At 53.0% G+C, this 17,094-nt stretch overlaps 1 protein-coding gene across 1 annotated transcript in view; it reads right to left on the bottom strand.

The window, feature by feature from the left end:
- Positions 1-17,094, bottom strand: part of LOC115830817 (zonadhesin-like) — a 44,092-nt gene that overhangs the window by 13,161 nt on the left and 13,837 nt on the right. Inside the window, 15 exon segments of the mRNA XM_030795604.1 lie at positions 401-543; positions 770-977; positions 2,209-2,518; positions 2,940-2,969; positions 4,539-4,786; positions 5,121-5,262; positions 6,548-6,750; positions 8,123-8,292; positions 8,402-8,512; positions 9,956-10,025; positions 10,028-10,089; positions 11,787-11,923; positions 12,467-12,591; positions 13,652-13,771; positions 13,959-14,100. Of these exon segments, the coding sequence (XP_030651464.1) occupies positions 401-543; positions 770-977; positions 2,209-2,518; positions 2,940-2,969; positions 4,539-4,786; positions 5,121-5,262; positions 6,548-6,750; positions 8,123-8,292; positions 8,402-8,512; positions 9,956-10,025; positions 10,028-10,089; positions 11,787-11,923; positions 12,467-12,591; positions 13,652-13,771; positions 13,959-14,100 (2,221 nt within the window).

Raw genomic sequence — 17,094 nt, 5'->3', positions numbered from 1 at the left:
CTTGAGTAGCTGGGATTACAGGCTAATTTTTGTATTTTTAATAGAGACGGGGTTTAGCCATGTTGGTCAGGCTGGTCTTGAACTCCTGGTCTCAAGTGATCCGCCTGCCTTGGCCTTCCAAAGTGCTGAGATTACAAGTGTGAGCCACGGCGTCTGGCCCCAGGGAAGGATTTATAATATCCCATCTAAGTTGGTGGCTGCTACACGAGAAGGATGGGTGAGCCCTGAGGTTCCCTTCTCAGCAGTTAGAGGTCATCTTTCCCACCGGAAGCTCTTGGTTGCAGCAGAGTTACCAGCCGAAACCTGAACCCCAGTGCTACAGGCAGCAGGGAGTCTGTTGGGGAGTTGGGAGAGCGGGCCTCAGGGCTGTGGAGTCCCCCCATCACCATGGTCCTCCTACCTGAGGCCCAACAACGGAGCAGCCCATCCAGGGCCCAGCACATCTGGTTGGGTTTGCAGGTGCTCTGGAAGCAGGTGATGTTGTGGACGGAGCAGGTGCAGAGCCCGGTGCAGGTGTTCTCTGTGTACCAGCACTCCCCGACCTGTGGGCCACAGGGATCAGCAGAGCCAACAGAAAGTCGGAATCGGGAGATGGGCCGATGCCCCGCTAAAGCTGGCTACAGCATCTGGCCTTCCTCCTTGACCCCCAGCCTTGGCCAGCCCTGCCCCTCCCAGGTTCGGAGCCTTCCTCCTGCCTCTCCTGAGCTTGCCCTGACCCCAAACATGTGGGCCTGGAAAGGGTGGGGCCCCTGCTAGCTGGCTTCTCAGCGGGTGGTAGGAGCCTACTGGGTCAGTGCAGCCACACTGGCCAAGGGGCACACAGGAGGTTCCACTCAAGATGTGGCCTTTCTGACATTCGCAGCTCGCAGCACAGGGCAGTGCTTTGGGGCAGTCCCTCGGGTCGTTTATGCTGCTGCAGGTGGCTGGGCAGGGGCTGCCACAGGGGCTGTAGCTGCTGCCAGGTGGGCACCTCATAGCTAAAGAAAATGAGAGCATTAGGAAGAGTGGGGTGGCATGTCCAGCCCCCAAACCTTGGGGCATCAAAAGCTCCCAGTAGTGGCCAGGAGCGGTAGCTCACACATGTAATCCCAGCACTCTGGGAGGCCGAGGCAGGTGGATCACCTGAGGTCAGGAGTTCAAGACTAGGCTGGCCAACATGGTGAAAACCCGACTCTGCTAAAAATACAAAAATTAGCCGGGCGTGGTGGCACACACCTGTAGTCCCAGCTACTTGGGTGGCTGAGGCAAGAGAATCTCTTGAATCTGAGAGGCAGAGGTTGCAATGAAGCAAGGTCAGACCACTGCACTCCAGCCTGGGCGACAGCGAGCCTCTCAAAAGCAAAACAAACAAACAAAAAAAAACAGACATAAAATCTACCATTTTAACAATTTTTTTTTCTTTGAGACAGAGTCTCGCTCTGTCGCCCAGGCTGGAGTGCATGATCTTGGCTCACTGCAAGCTCCGCCTCCCAGATTCACGCCATTCTCCTGCCTCAGCCTCCGGAGTAGCTGGGACTACAGGCGCCCACCACCACGCCTAGCTGACTTTTTATATTTTTAGTACAGACGGGGTTTCACCGTGTTAGCCAGGATGGTCTCGAACTCCTGACCTCGTGGTCTGCCCGCCTCGGCCTCCCAAAGTGCTAGGATTACAGGCGTGAGCCACCACGCCCGGCAACAATTTTTAAATGTACACTTCAACAGCACTAAGTACATTCACCTTGTTGTGCTGCCATTACCACCATCCATCGCCAGAACTTTTTGTTTTTTGTTTTTCACTCTTGTTCTTTGTTTCACTCTTGCTGCCCAGGCTGGAGTGCAGTGGTGCAATCTCGGCTCACTGCAACCTCCGCCTCCCAGGTTCAAGCAATTTTCCCATCTCAGCCTCTCCAGTAGCTGGGATTACAGGTGCCCACCACCACACCTGGCCAATTTTTGTATTTTTAATAGAGACAGGGTTTCACCATGTTGACCAGGCTGGTCTCCAACTCCTCACTTCAGGTGATTCGCCCACCTTGGCTTGAACACAGGAGGTAGAGGTTGCAGTGAGCCGAGATTGTGCCACTGCACTCCAGCCTGGGCAACAGAGCGAGACTCTGTCTCACAAAAAAAAAAAAAAAAAAAAAAAAAAGAATTTAGAGGAAGAAAGGGAGGGCAGAATTCTGGAGGGTGCCTATGGGCTGTGGGAACAGGTGGCCAGTCACTCACGGCAGAAGGTTCTGTTCCGCCAGGCAGGGCCCTGGCTAGCCTGGGCACACAGGGACGCGTAGGCCTGCAAGGAGCGGCACAGGGCCGTGGTGTCGCCCTTGGTCCCACACTGGCCGTGCACACAACTGACAAAGTTGGACTGGGGAGGCACCAGCTGGTGACACTGAGAGAAGGGTCCTGCAGGAAGAGAGAAGGCAGATGAGCCAGGGGAGGGGCCGGGAAGGAACACGGTGAGCCAGGGGAGGGGCCAGGAAGGATCAGGGCCATGTGGCTTCCCTGGGGCTGCTTTGATATCCACTTCAATCAAAATCTGGATTTTCCCGCCAGGCACAGTGGCTCACACCTGTAATCCCAGCACTTTGGGAGCCCGAGGTGGGCAGATCACTTGAGGTTAGGAGTTTGAAACCAGCCTGACCAACATGGTGAAACCCAATCTCTACTAAAAATACAAAAATTAGCAGGGCATAGTAGAGGGCACCTGTAGTCCAGACAACTCGGGACGTTCGGGCAGGAGAATCTCTTGAACCCGGGAGGCAAAGGTGGCAGTGAGCTGAGATCGTGCCATTGCACGCCAGCCTGGGCAACAGATCAAGACTCTGCCTCCAAAAAAAAAAAAACCTGGATTTTCCAGCCTGAGCAATACGGTGAAACTGTCTGTACAAAAATTAGCCGGCCATGGTGGTGCACACCTGTAGTCCCAGCTACTCAGCAGGCTGAGGCAAGAGGAAAGATGAGCTATGATTGTGCCATTGCCCTCCAACCTGGGTGACAGAGAATATAAACAAAACAAACAAACAAAATCCAGATTTGTGTGGTGGCTCCCACCTGTAACCTCAGCACTTTAGGAGGGCAAAGCAGGAGAATCACTTGAGCCCAGGAGTTTAAGACCAGCCTGGCTGCATAGCAAGACCTCATCTCCAGAAAATATTAAAAAATTAGGGGCCGGGTGCGGTGGCTCACGCTTGTAATCCCAGCACTTTGGGAGGCCGAGGCGGGCGGATCACGAGGTCAGGAGATCGAGACCACAGTGAAACCCCATCTCTACTAAAAATACAAAAAATTAGCCGGGCGTGGTGGCGGGCTCCTGTAGTCCCAGCTACTCGGAGAGGCTGAGGCAGGAGAATGGCGTGAACCCGGGAGGCGGAGCTTGCAGTGAGCCGAGATTGCGCCCCTGCACTCCAGCCTGGGCGACAGAGCGAGACTCCGTCTCAAAAAAAAAAAAAAAAAAAAATTAGGCCGGGCACGGTGGCTCACGCCTTTAATACCAGCACTTTGGGAGGCTGAGGCAGGTGGATCATTTGAGGTCAGGAGTTCAAGATCAGCCTGGCCAACATGGTGAAATGCTGTCTCTACTAAAAATACAAAAACTAGCTGGCTGTGTTGGCACAGGCTTGTCATCCCAGCTACTTGGGAAGCTGAGGTGGGAAAATAGCTTGAGCCTGGGAGGCGGAGGTTGCAGTGAGCCGAGATCACACCACTGCACTCCAGCCTGGGTGACAGACTGAGACTCCGACTCAGAAAAAAAAAAATTAGTTGGGCATGGTGGTGCATGCCTGTGGTCCCAGCTACTCTGGAGGCTGAGGTGGGAGGATTACTTGAGCCCAGGAGTTCAAGCCTGCAGTGAGCTGTGATCATGCCACTGCGCTCCAGCCTGGGCAACAGAGTGAGACCTCGTCTCTAAAAAAAAAGAAAAAAGAAAAAACGGCCAGGCGTGGTGGCTTATGCTTGTCATCCCAACTACTTGGGAGGCCAAGGAGGAGGATCTCTTGAGGTCCATAGTTCGGGAACAGCCTGGGCTACATAGTGAGATTCCCCCATCTCTATTAAACTTTTTTTTTTTGAGACAGAGTTTCACTCTGTCACCCAGGCTGGAGTACAGCGGCGAAATCTCGGCTCACTGCAACCTCTGCCTCCCAGGTTAAAGCAATTCTTCTGCCGCAGCCTCCCAAGCAGCTGGGACTACAGGTGCCCGTCACCAGACCTGTAGTTCCAGCTACCTGGGAGGCCGAGGTGGGAGGAGCACTTGAGCCCAGGGGGTCAAGGCCACAATGAGCTATGATTGCACCACCGCACTCCAGCCTGGGTGACAGAGCAAGATCCTGTCTCAAAAAAAAAAAAAAAAAAAAAAAACTGGGAGCAGGAGGGGCTGGTGCTGGTGGGTATTTCACAGAGGGAGGAGGGAGTCCAAGGAAGAGGGTCTGGGTCAGCTGCAGGTGCCTCCCACATGCTCTAAGGAGCCAGAGAGGTGGGCATGTGGGCACGGAGGGGCACAGGAGAGAAGCAAACAGGCTGGGTGTTCAGGGTCCAGGAGGCAGGAGGAAGATACCCACCATGACCTTACAGCCTCTGAGCAGTGAGATGCTGAGGTCAAAGACCGTCACGTGGACGGCTTTGATGTAGGAGACCTCCAGGTTCCCCCCGCGGTTCTCGTTGGTGGCGCTCACAACAAAATAGCTGTCTTGGGACCTGGACCAGCAAGGCCGGGTCAGGACATAGGTGCAGGTGCCCATGAAGCAGTGCAAGGTGCCGTCGAAGGTCAGGTAGTGGGGGCCGCCCGAGGCCGTGCAGGTGGCAGCACCTGCGGAGGAGAAGATGGAGTTTTCAGTCTCACTCCTCCACGCCCCGGAAGCTGTGACCCAGAGCTGCCATCCTGGAGAGTCCACATTGGCATGGTCCCCACGGCCCACCCACAGATGTGGTGTTTCCCTAGGAAGTGTGGTTGGCTCGGCTTGGAGCTGCGGAAGAGAAACACTGACGTCCCCAACCTCACCCTCTGGGTCCTTGAAAATGCTGCCCCTCCCAGGCCCTGGTGGAGACTCAGCTGTCTGGGGAAGCTGCTTTGGGCAGGACCCATCACCTTGCCTGGTGTTGCCTGGGCAGTCCCCAGCTCACCTTCCACCCTGACGGCTCACCTTGGGCATGGCAGCCACAGATACCATCCTGTTGGCCACAGAACTCCTGGGCCCTACACCTCCAGGGCTGGCAGTGAATTCTGTTGTTGCTTTCACAGACGCATAGCTCTTTGCAGCCTGGCTTGTACCACCACTCCTCTACCTGGGGAAGACAGCAGGGAAGGAAGAGAAAGTGGTTTTTTTGCTTTGTTTTGTTTTTTTCCCGGATCTGACACCAGAGCCCACCAGAACTGTTCAGATCACTGGCTTAATAGTGGGGAGACATCCTCTCTTCCTGAAGCTCCGAGATTCGCTGCAAAAGCTTGGCATCCATTCATTTTTCAGTCACTCCATCATTTCTGGGTCTGTTCATCATTTCAACCAAAATTGATCTATCCGAGGCCAGGTGTGGCGGCTCATGCCTGTGATCCCAGCACTTTGGGAGGCCAAGGCGGGTGGATCACTTGAGGTCAGGAGTTTGAGACCAGCCTGGCCAACATGGCGAAACCCCATCTCTACTAAAAATACAAAAATTAGCCTGGCGTGGTAGTGTATGCCTGTAATCCCAGCTACTTGGGAGGCTTAGGCGGGAGAATCACTTGAACCTGGGAGGCGGAGGTTGCAGTGAGCTGAGACCGTGCCACTGGACTCCAGCCCGGACAACATATCGAGACTCTGTCTCAAAAAAAAAAAAAAAAACAAAAAAACAACAACAACAACTGGCTGGGCGCAATGGCTCATGCTTGTAATCCCAGCACTTTGGGAGGCCGAGGCTGGCGGATCATGAGGTCAGGAGATCGAGCCCACGGTGAAACCTTGTCTCTACTAAAAACAAAAAATTAGCCGGGTGTGGTGGCGGGCGCCTGTAGTCCCAGCTACTCGGAGAGGCTGAGGCAGGAGAATGGCGTGAACCCGGAAGGTGGAGCTTGCAGTGAGCCGAGATTGCGCCACTGCACTCCAGCCTGGGTGACACAGCAAGACTCCATTTCAAAAAAAAAAAAAAAACAAAAACCAAAAACAACAACAACAACAACAACAACAAAAAACAAGGGCCAGGCATGGTGGCTCATGCCTGTAATCCCAGCACTTTGGGAGGGCCAGGTGGGCAAATCACGAGGTCAAGAGATCAAGACCATCCTGGCCAACATGGTGAAACCTCCCCCTACCCCGTCTCTACTAAAAATACAAGAATTAGCTGGGCGTGGTGGCGGGAGCCTGTAGTCCTAGCTACTCGGGAGGCTGAGGCAGGAGAATCACTTGAACCCAGGAGGCAGAAGTTGCAGTGAGCTGAGATCACGCCACTGCACTCCAGCCTGGCGACAGAGCAAAACTCCGTCTCAAAAACAAAACAAAACAAAACAAGAAACGAAAAGAGCTTGCAGGGGGTGTGAGAGCAGGGAGCAGGCCCTTTCTAGCTGCAGGGCTGAGAGGTCCACGCAGCCACTCACCTTGAAGTAGCTGCCTGCAGGGTGGAGGCACCCACACTGGGAGCGAGGTATGCACTCGAGGCCACTGAGGACGAAGCCCGGATTGCATTCACAGGCCTCCACGCACCGGTCTGAGCAGCACATGCCAGAGAATCCTGAATGGCAGGTGTCAGGGCATGGCTTCGCACACAGGGAGTACTTGCTGTTGGGCGGGCAGGCCATTGCTGGTGGAGGGAGAAGCTTGGGTGAGAAGGAGACGAACAAGCCATGGGGCCGGGTGGGAAACAGGAAGGACATGTTCGGAAGGGTTCCAGCTCCAGGCTTTTGGCCAATCTCGAGAAGAGACAGTGACTGTGAGAAGCTTCCCCAAGGAGCCTGGCTGGCTCCCTGGGGCTGCAGGGCCAGCACTAAGGCGCCTGCCCTGAGAGCCTTAGATAGACCTATGGCGGGAGCACACGGACCCACCACTGGCAGCGCTGCTGTGTAGACATGCCCCAGGTGAGCTGTTGGCCCGCAGGGGACCGGGGCCACCTGTGAGGTCTGAGTCAGGGGATAGACGGCCCTAAAGCAGCTTCCCCAAAGAGCTGGGCCACACCAGGAGCTGGGAGGCAGCCTCATTGCCTCCTGTGCCTAGGGCCTGTACCGTGGGCCTGCAAGTGATGACTTGGGCTGCACAGAAACACTTTTTTTTTAAAGACAGAGTTTTGCTCTCGCTGCCCAGGCTGGAGTGCAGTGGCGCAATCTCTGCTTACTGCAACCTCCACCTCCCGGGTTCAAGTGATTCTCCTGCCTCAGCCTCCCAAGTAGCTGGCATTACAGGCGCCTGTTGCCACACACAGCTAATTTTTGTTTACTTATTTATTTATTTATTTATTATTTTTTGAGATGGAGTCTCACTCTGTCACCCAGGCTGGAGTGCAGGCTGGAGGCTCAATGCAACCTCCGCCTCCCAGGTTCAAGCAATTCTCCTGCCTCAGCCTCCAGAGTAGCTGGGATTACAGGCACCCGTTGCCACACACAGCTAATTTTTGTATTTTTATTTATTTATTTATTTACTTATTTATTATTTTTATTATTTTTTGAGATGGAGTCTCACTCTGTCAACCAGGCTGGAGTGCAGTGGTGCAATCTCGGCTCACTGTAACCTCCACCTCCCAGGTTCAAGCAATTCTCCTGCCTCAGCCTCCAGAGTAGCTGGGATTACAGGCACCCGTTGCCACACACAGCTAATTTTTGTATTTTTATTTATTTATTTATTTACTTATTTATTTATTATTTTTATTATTTTTTGAGATGGAGTCTCACTCTGTCAACCAGGCTGGAGTGCAGTGGTGCAATCTCGGCTCACTGCAACCTCCGCCTCCCAGGTTCAAGTAATTCTCCTGCCTCAGCCTCCAGAGTAGCTGGGACTACAGGCATATGCCAACATGCCTGGCTAATTTTGGTATGTTTAGTAGAGACGGGGTTTCAGCGTGTTGGCCAGGCTGGTCCCGAACTCCTGATCTTGTGATCCACCTGCCTCGGCCTCCCAAAGTGCTGGGATTACAGGTGTGAGCCACCATGCCCGGCCTCTCCCTCGAGTTTGGCATAACTCACGGCAGAAGTGGGGTTCCCTCCAGGGCTTCACGGCATGGCCTGCATCCTGGCAGGTGGCAGTCATGGTGGACATGTGTGTGCACAGCAGGTGCTGCAGCTCCTGGAATCTGCACATATCAAGCATGCAGCTGTCGAAGAAGGAAGTGGCCTTCATGTGCAGCAGGCATGTCCTGAGGGGAGAGACCAAGTCAGGGGGAATGGGGTGGATGGGGGCAGAGGCTTGGAGGAGCCCAGGTGCCAAGCACCGCCCCTGGTGACCCTGCCTGCCCTCCTTCAAACTCAAATGGGCCACGAGTGTTGACCAGCCGTCCACAGAACCCTGGCCCCGACATGCTGCTCTGCAGAGATGAATCACAAGATGGGGGATTCACCACCTGGTACTTCTGACACCTGCAAGAGACCCACCCCAAACACCCTAAAGACAAAGGCTCGCTTCCAGCTCAGCCCTAACCCAGCAGCCAGCAAGGCTGGCAGGCCGAGACCAGCAAACCAGCCTGTCAGCTGGGAAACCCCTCCCAGAGGATGTCTGAACACTGAGCCCCGGCCAGGCACTGTGGGAGGCCGAGGCAGGGAGAATCGCTTGAGCCCAGGAGTTCCAGGCCAGCCTGGGTAACACAGTGAGATTCCATCTCTTTAAAAATAAATATGAAATTAGCTGGGTTTGGTGGCACACGTCCATAGCCCCAGCTACTCAGGAGGCTGAGGTGAGAGAATCAGTAAAGCCCAGGAGTTGGAGCCTGCAGTGAGCTGTGATTGAACCACTGCACTCCAGCCTGGGCGACAGAGCAAGGCCCTGTCTCTAAAAACAAACAAACAAGAATATTGAGCAACTGAAAGAACAACTTGAAGTCTCCAGGGTAGAGAGGAGAAAGGGGCAATGCCAGTCATTTTTTAAAGGGAGGGCACAGGCTGGGTGTGGTGGTGATGCCTGTAATCCCGGCATTTTGGGAGGCCAAGGCAGGTTAATCACCTGAGGTCAGGAGGTCGAAACCAGCCTGGCCAACATGATGAAACCCCATCTCTACTAAAAATACAAAAATCAGACAGGTGTGGTGGCATGTGCCTATAATCTCAGCTACTTGGGAGACTGAGGCGTGAGAATCACTTGAGCCCAGGAGGCGATCAGTGATCGCCCAACTGATCACTTGGCGAAATCAGTGAGCTGAGATTTCGCCACTACACTCCAGCCTAGGTGACAGAGCAAGACTCCGTCTCAAAAAAAAAGTTGGGGAGGGCCAGCAGCCTAGTCAACATAGTGAGACCCCCATCTCTACCAAAAATTTTTGTTAAAGTTAGCTGGGCATGGTATAGTCCAAGCTACTTGGGAGGCAGAGAAGGGAGGATTGCTTGAGCCCAGGAGTTTGAGGCTGCAGTAAGCCATGATCGTGCCATTGCACTCCAGCTTGGAAGACAGAGGGAGATCCCATCTCAAAAAAAAAGGGGGGGGGGCGCAGGGGGAGGGCTGGGCGTGGTGGCATGGTGGCATGGTGGCTCACGCCTGTAATCCCAGCACTTTGAGAGGCCAAGGCAGGTGGATCACTTGAGGCCAGGAGTTTGAGACCAGCCTGGCCAACAGGGTGAAACCCCATCTCTACAAAAATACTAAAATTAGCCAGGCGTGGTGGTGGGTGCCTGTAAGCCCAGCTATTTGGGAGGCTGAGGCAGGAGAATTGCTTGAGCCTGGGAGGCGGAGGTTGCAGTGAGCTGAGATGGCACCACTGCACTCCAGCCTGAGCGACAGAATGAGACTCCATCTCAAAAAAAAAAAAAATGAGAGTTCCAGGAAGGGGATGAAACCCTCCCGGGCACCTGGTGGGAGGGCTCCTTGCTCACTCCTGGTCCTCGTCCTGGTCCGTCTGCTAGCTGTTCCCCAGCTCCTCGTCTCCTGCTGGGACGGCGTCAGGTGGTCATTGTCACTGTTGCCATCATAGTTCCCACACATACCACAGAGTTTGCCAGAGTAGGTGCTGGGGGAACAGCAGAGGAGCTGGCGTTAATGGAGAGAAGAAGCCTCGGTCCTCGAGGGGCAGTGGCAGAGAAGGCAAGGAGCTGGGGTCCCAAAACAGAGGGCGTGAGGAGGATGAAGAGGTGCAGACTGGACAAGAGGACCCCATGGCCCTCCCCCAAGCCTCCTTCTCCTCTGTTCATTGTCCAGCCACAGCAAAACCCTTGCTGGCCCTAAAACACTCTCACCTTATTTATTTATTTATTTATTTTTATTTTATTATCCTTTTTTTCAGATGGAGTCTCTCTCTGTCACCCAGGCTGGAGTGCAGTGGCACAATCTTGGCTCACTGCAACCTACGCCTCCTGGGTTCTAGAGATTCTCCTGCCTCAGCCTTCCGAGTAGCTGGGATTACAGGCACACACCACCATGCCCAGCTAATTTTTTTGTATTTTTAGTAGAGATGGGGTCTCACCATGTTGGCCAGGCTGGTCTCGAGCTCCTGACCTCAGATAATCTTCCTGCCTTGGCCTCCCAAAGTGCTGGGATTACAGGTGTCAGCCACTGTGCCTGGCCAAATTTATTTATTTATTTATTTATTTATTTATTTATTTATATATATATTTTAGAGATAGGGTCACCCTCTGTGGCTCAGGCTGGAGTGCAGTGGTGCAATCTCGGCTCACTGCAGCCTCCAACTCCTGGGCTCAAGCGATTCTCCCACCTCAGCCTCCTGAGTAGCTGAGACTACAAGCAAGTACCACCACGATAAGCTAATTTTTTTTAAAGAGACAGGATCTATGTTGTCCAGGCTGATCTGGAACTCCTGGGCTCAAGTGATCCTCTTGCTTCGGCCTCCCAGTGTGCTGAGATTATAGGTGCAGGCCACTACGCCCGGCTAATATTTAAAGTTTTTTTGTGGAGATAGGGTCTCACTATGTTGCCCACGCTGGTCTGGAACTCCTGGCCCCAAGGGATTCTCCCGCCTGAGCCTCCCAAAGTGCAGGGCTACAGGTGGGAACCCCTGCACCTGGCCTCTATAAAGTATTTTTATAAAGTCTTTCTTTCGCTGGGCACAGTGGCTCACCCCTGTAACCCCAAGACTTTGGGAGGCTGAGGCAGGAGGATCACCTGAGGTCACGAGTTTTAGACAAGCCTGGCCAACATGGTGAAATCTCATCTCTACTAAAAATACAAGAATTACCCGGGCGTGGTGGTGCACGCCTGTAATCCAAGCTACTTGGGAGGCTGAAGCAGGAGAATTGCTTGAACTTGGGAGGCAGAGGTTGCAGTAAGCCGAGATAGCACCACTGCACTCCAGCCTGGGTGACAGAGCGAGAGATCCTGTCTCAAAAAAAAAAAAAAAAGAGGAGGAGGAGGAGAATCTTTCTTTCCCTTGTTTTGTCCATCTGGGGAGCCACTCTTCCTTGGAGAATGGGATCAGGTGACTGCCCTTCTGAAAGCCTCCAGAACTCACTAGCACTCCTCCTAGCACATTCGCAAAGCACGTACATCCATCCTGCTATCTATCACATGCCCCGAAACCATTTTCTCCTGTCTCCTGGTCCAAAGAGATCCCTGCCACTTAAGCAGGGTGCCTCCCACCCATCAGGAGATGCATAAAGGATCAAGTAGTGGTGCCAGGGATGGAAGGGGTGTGTGCGGGCAGGGTGGGCAGCAGGAAGAAGTGGCAGCTGCCTGGCCGGGACACTGCCTTACCTGGACACAGGATGCTGGTCACCATCCCATCTCACCCACAAACCGAACTCCATCTGCAGCTCCACAAATTGCCCACTTGCACCCAGGAAGACGCCTTTAGAGGGTATGGCTGGGAGAGTAACTCGTTGACCCCCAACCTGGAGGGCAGGGCAGAGGCAAGAGACAAACAGACAGATCTGGGGGTCAAGGAGGACCCCAGCAGACTTTCATTTCCATAGCTGGAAGGCAGGACACCATCCACAGCAGCCTAACAATCTCATCCACCAGGAGTGGACTGGAGCTTCCTCACCACTGTTTTGTTTTTGTTTTTAAGAGACAGTGTCTTACTATGTTGCCCAGGCTGGAGTGCAATGGTGCAATCACAGCTCACTGCAGCCTCAATCTCCTCGGCTCCAGCAATCCTCCCACCTCAGCCTCTGGAGTAGAGGGGACAACAGGCAAGTGCCACCACATCAGGCTAAGTTTTTCTATTTTTTAAGAGACAGGGTCTTGCTATCTTGCCCAGGCTGGCTTCAAACTCCTGGCCTCAAGCAATCCTCCCACTTTAGCCTCCCAAGGAGCTGGGATTGCAGGCCACTGTCTTGTTGAACCCCATCTGTGGAAGGGTTCAGGGCTTGGAAGGGTCGGCCAAGACACAGAGTCAGACCCTGCAAGGATGGTGGGGGTGGAATGGGGCTCACCAGAGTGCGTCTGCCCTTAAGCAGGGTGACGGTGGTCTCGGGCAGGGTCACGTAGACTTTGCTCAGGCAGGACACACCTTCCTGTCCCTGCTCCTCGTTCTTGGCTGTCACCCTGAAAAATGGGTCTGGGTGGGGAAAGGAATGAAGAGAGCCCAGTGGCTCATTTATGAACATCCGCCGCGAGCACTGCCCTGAGCCCGGCGCCGCAGGGAGAGATTAGCGCCACCGAGACACCGGCCCCAAAGTCCAGTAGGGGAGGCCTGATCCACACAGGAGCAGACCATGACTGCCTCTTCCAGAAGAGCCTGCAGCCGCAGCGTGTCTGTCTCCATTCAGTGGCTGGAACATCCTCCAGGGCATCTGTGCTCCCTAACCACTGCCTTTGTTTTTTTTTTTTTTAATTTCATTTATATATGTATTTATTTATTTTTCGAGACAAGGTCTCACTTTGCTACCAGGCTGGAGTGCAGTGGTGTGATCATAGCTCATTGCAGCCTCCAGCTCTTGGACTCAAGCGATCCTCCTGCCTCAGCCTCTCAAGTAGCTGGGACTATAGGTGTGTCCCACCACACCGAGCTGATTAATTTTTTTTTTTTTTGAGACGGAGTTTTGCTCTTGCTGCTCAGGCTAGAGTGCAGGAGTGCAGTGGCTCGATCTCGGCTCACTGCAACCTCAGCCTTCCGGGTTCAAGCGATTCTCCTGCCTCAGCCTCCCAAGTAGCTGGGATTACAGGTGCCTGCCACCAAGCCTGGCTAATTTTTTATATTTTTAGTAGAGACGGGGTTTCACCATGTTGGCCAGGCTGGTCTCAAACTCCTGACCTCCGGTGAACCACCCACTTCGGCTTCCCAAAGTGTAGGGATTACAGGTGTGAGCCACTGAGCCCGGGCTGATTTTTAATTTTTTTTTTTTTCCATGGAGATGAGAGTCCTGCTGTGTTGCCTAGGCTGGTCTCAAACTCCTGGATTCAAGTGATCCTCCTGCCTCAGCCTCCCAAAGGGCTGAGGTTACCAGTGTGAGTCACTGTGCCTGGCCTTCAACCCTCACCTTACAGAAGAACTTGCTCCTATTTTGCCTCTTCCCCCATCTGCGCCCTGCCCCTTCCTGCCACCCACTGTGCCCCATGCCCAGCAGCGCTGCCCACAGACCCTCCCCCCAGGCCACAGCGGCATCTCCAGGGCCTACCTGTTGAGTTGCCACAGGGCTGAGCCAAGATGTAAGTGCACTTGCCCATGAAGCCAAAGTGCCTCCCGTCAAAGGTGACATAATGAGGGACTCCGTAGACCAAGCAAGTGGCAGTGCCTGCTGGGAGGGGGAAGAAGAACAGGCGAAGCTGCTTCTGTGGCTCCTCCAGGCTGGACCCCACATGCTGGCCCACCCGCTGCCCGGTGGCAGGCCCCCGTTCCTCTGCTCAAGCGAGGGATTGGGATCCTGGCGTCACGTCTACTTCAACAGGCTGGCAGGTGGGGACAGCATGGGGAGGGGCTCTCACCATAGGGGTGGCATCCGTACTGGCCATTCTTAAGCTGCCACACGGTGTGTGTACCACACTGAGAGATCTGGCACGCGACCCAACTGCCCGGCCAGCAGTGGCAATGTTCTGTGTAGTTGGGGCTGAACCACTCTGCCCTAGGCTGGGAGAAAGGGATGTGTGGTCACACAGTCACATAGCTCCTAGAGTACTTCTCCCTTTGCTTTTCTTTTTCGTTTTTATATTTATTTATTTATTTACGATGGAGTCTCGCTCTGTTGCCCAAGCTGGAGCGCAGTGGTGCGATCTTGGCTCACTGCAACCTCCACCTCCTGGGCTCAAGCAATTCTCCTGCTTCAGCCTCCCGAGTAGCTGGGACTACAGGTGCCCACTACCAAGCCCAACGAATTTTTTGTAGTTTTAGTACAGATGGGGTTTCCCCATGTTGGCCAGGCTGGTCTTGAACTCCCGACCTCAGGAGATCTGCCTGCCTCGGCTTCCCAAAGTGCTTGGATTACAGGCATGAGCCACTGTCCCCGGCCCTCCCTCCCTTCCTTCCTTCCTTCCTTTCCTTCCTTCCCTTCCTTCTTTCTTTTTTTTTTTGATGGAGTCTCACTCTATCGCCCAGGCTGGAGAGCAATGGCATGATCTCAGCTCACTGCAATCTCTGCCTCCCAGGTTCAAGTGATTCTCGTGCCTCAGCCTCCTGAGTAGCTGGGATTACAGGCACCCGCCACCATGCCCAGCTAATTGTTGTATTTTCAGTGGAGACGGGGTTTCACTATGTTGACCAGGCTGGCCTCGAACTCCTGACCTCAGGTGATCCACCCGCCTCAGCCTCCCAAAGTGCTGGGATTACAGGCGTGAGCCTCCGCACCCGGCTATTCTTCCTTTCCCTCCACCATGCCTGGGAGAGAGGCTGCTCTCCCATGCAGACCTGACTTTCCTCATGTGATTCCTCTCCCCACCACCTACTTGATATTCCCACCACGACAGCACATTTGCACGTGCTTCTCTCTCTCACAAGAATGCTCTTCACTCCTCCCACTTGTTTTTGTTTTTTAAGAGACAGGGTCTCACTCTGTTGCCTAGGCTGGAGTGCAGTGGTACAATCATGGCTCACTGCAGCCTTGACCCCCTGGGCTTGAACCATCCTCCTGCCTCAACCTCCCAAGTATCTGGGACTACAGGCACATGGCACCATACCCGACTTTTTTTTTTTTTTTTAACGTTTTGGAGAGATGGAGTCTTGCTATGTTGCCTAGGCTGGTGTTGAATTCCTGTGCTCAAGTGAGCCTCCTGCCTTGGCCTCCCAAAATGCTGGTATTACAGGTGTGAGCCACCGCACCCAGCCTGGCCAATTTTTTTTTTTTTTTTTTTTTTTGAGACGGAGTCTCACTCTGTCACCCAGGCTAGAGTGAAGTGGCATGATCTTGGCTCACTGCAAACTCCACCTCCCGGGTTCAAGCAATTCTCATGCCTCAGCCTCCCAAGTAGCTGGAATTACAGGTGTGCACCACCACGCCTGGCTAATTTTTGTATTTTTAGTAGAGACTTGGTTTCTCCATGTTGGCCAGGCTGGTCTCGAACTCCTGACCTCAGGTGATCCACCTGCCTTGGCCTCCCAAAGTGCTAGGATTACAGGCATAAGCCACCACACCCAGGCAATATCTGTCTTTACCCAACATCTTAGCCCTCCCAGGAGTGCTCTCATTCAATAAATACTTGCTGAATGAAGAAGTAAACCAAGACCCCAGGTGTCTCTCTGAATCTGAGAGCATTATGAGGGCAAGGACCACAACTTATTCTTGGCGACCCCAGTGCCAGGAGAGTAGAAAGTACTAAGTAGCCTGGGTGCGGTGGCTCACCACAGTAATCCCAGCACTTTGGGAGGCTGAGGTGGGAGGATGGGTTGAGCCCAGGAGTTCACAGACCAGCCTGGGCAACAGAGCCAGACCCCATCTCTACCAAAAAACAAAAACAAAAAAACAAAACACCTTTAAAGAAATACTAAATAAACATTTGTTGAATGCATAAACGAATCTATTAGAAGTGAATACAGCCAGGCGCGGTGGCTCACGCCTATAATCCCAACACTTTGGAAGGCTGAGGCAGGCAGATCGCCTGAGGTCGGGAGTTCAAGACCAGCCTGACTAACATGGAGAAACTCCGTCTCTACCAAAAATACAAAATTAGTCGGGTGTAATGGCACATGCCTGTAATCCCAGCTACTCGGGAGTCTGAGGCAGGAGAATCACTTGAACCTGGGAGGCGGAGGTTGCAGTGGGCAGAGATGGTGCCATTGCACTCCAGCCTGGGCAACAAGAGCGAAACTCTGTCTCAAAAACAAACAAACACGGCTAGAATGGTTTTTGCATCAATAGAGGACTGTGAATGAATAGTTTGTCAAAAAAAAAAAAAAAAAAAAAAAAGAAGTGATTACATGCCTCCTAGGCAGAGGGAAGAGCTTCTTGGTGCCAATGGTTGTGACAGATCTTTCTGCCCAGGCTGTGGCTGAAGCTAATCTCAGCAGCAACTCAGAGAGACCCAGGAGACTGGTTAAAGGGGGCGAGGGAAGGAAATAACAGTCCCAAAAGGGTCAATGGGAAGAACACCTGGAGCTGAGAAGAGGCTCTGGACATTAATGAATAGAGGCTCTGGACATTAATGAATAGCTTAATGCACTTTTTTCTTTTTTTGAGACAGGGTGTCACTCTGTCGCCCAGGCTGGAGTACAGTGGCACAGTCATAGCTCACTGCAGCCTCAAACTCCTGGGCTCAAGCAATCCCTCCCCTTCGGCCTCCTAAAGTGTTGGGATTACAGGTGAATCATCACACCGGGCCCTTTAATGCACTTTTAATTAATAGGTTGCATATATTTACCATAAATTGCTAATGATAATAATTAACACTTATTAAGTAATTGTATGTATTAGGACTTAATTTCATCTTTACAATAATCTTATATGAGGTAGAAAATCTTATTATGTACACTTTATAAATATGGATAAAAGATTTAAAGAGGTAAAGAATGTATGGTGAAACCCTATCTCTACTAAAAATACAAAAATTAGCCAGGCATAGTGGCGTGAGCCTGTTATCCCAGCTACTTGGGAGGCTGAGGCAGAGAACTGCTTGAACCTGGGAGGTGGAGGTT

Source organism: Nomascus leucogenys, chromosome 17 (assembly GCF_006542625.1).
Source record: "Nomascus leucogenys isolate Asia chromosome 17, Asia_NLE_v1, whole genome shotgun sequence".
NCBI lineage: Eukaryota > Metazoa > Chordata > Mammalia > Primates > Hylobatidae > Nomascus > Nomascus leucogenys.
The sequence above is the reverse complement of the archived record's forward strand: the minus strand, read 5'-3'. Positions and strand labels throughout refer to the sequence as shown.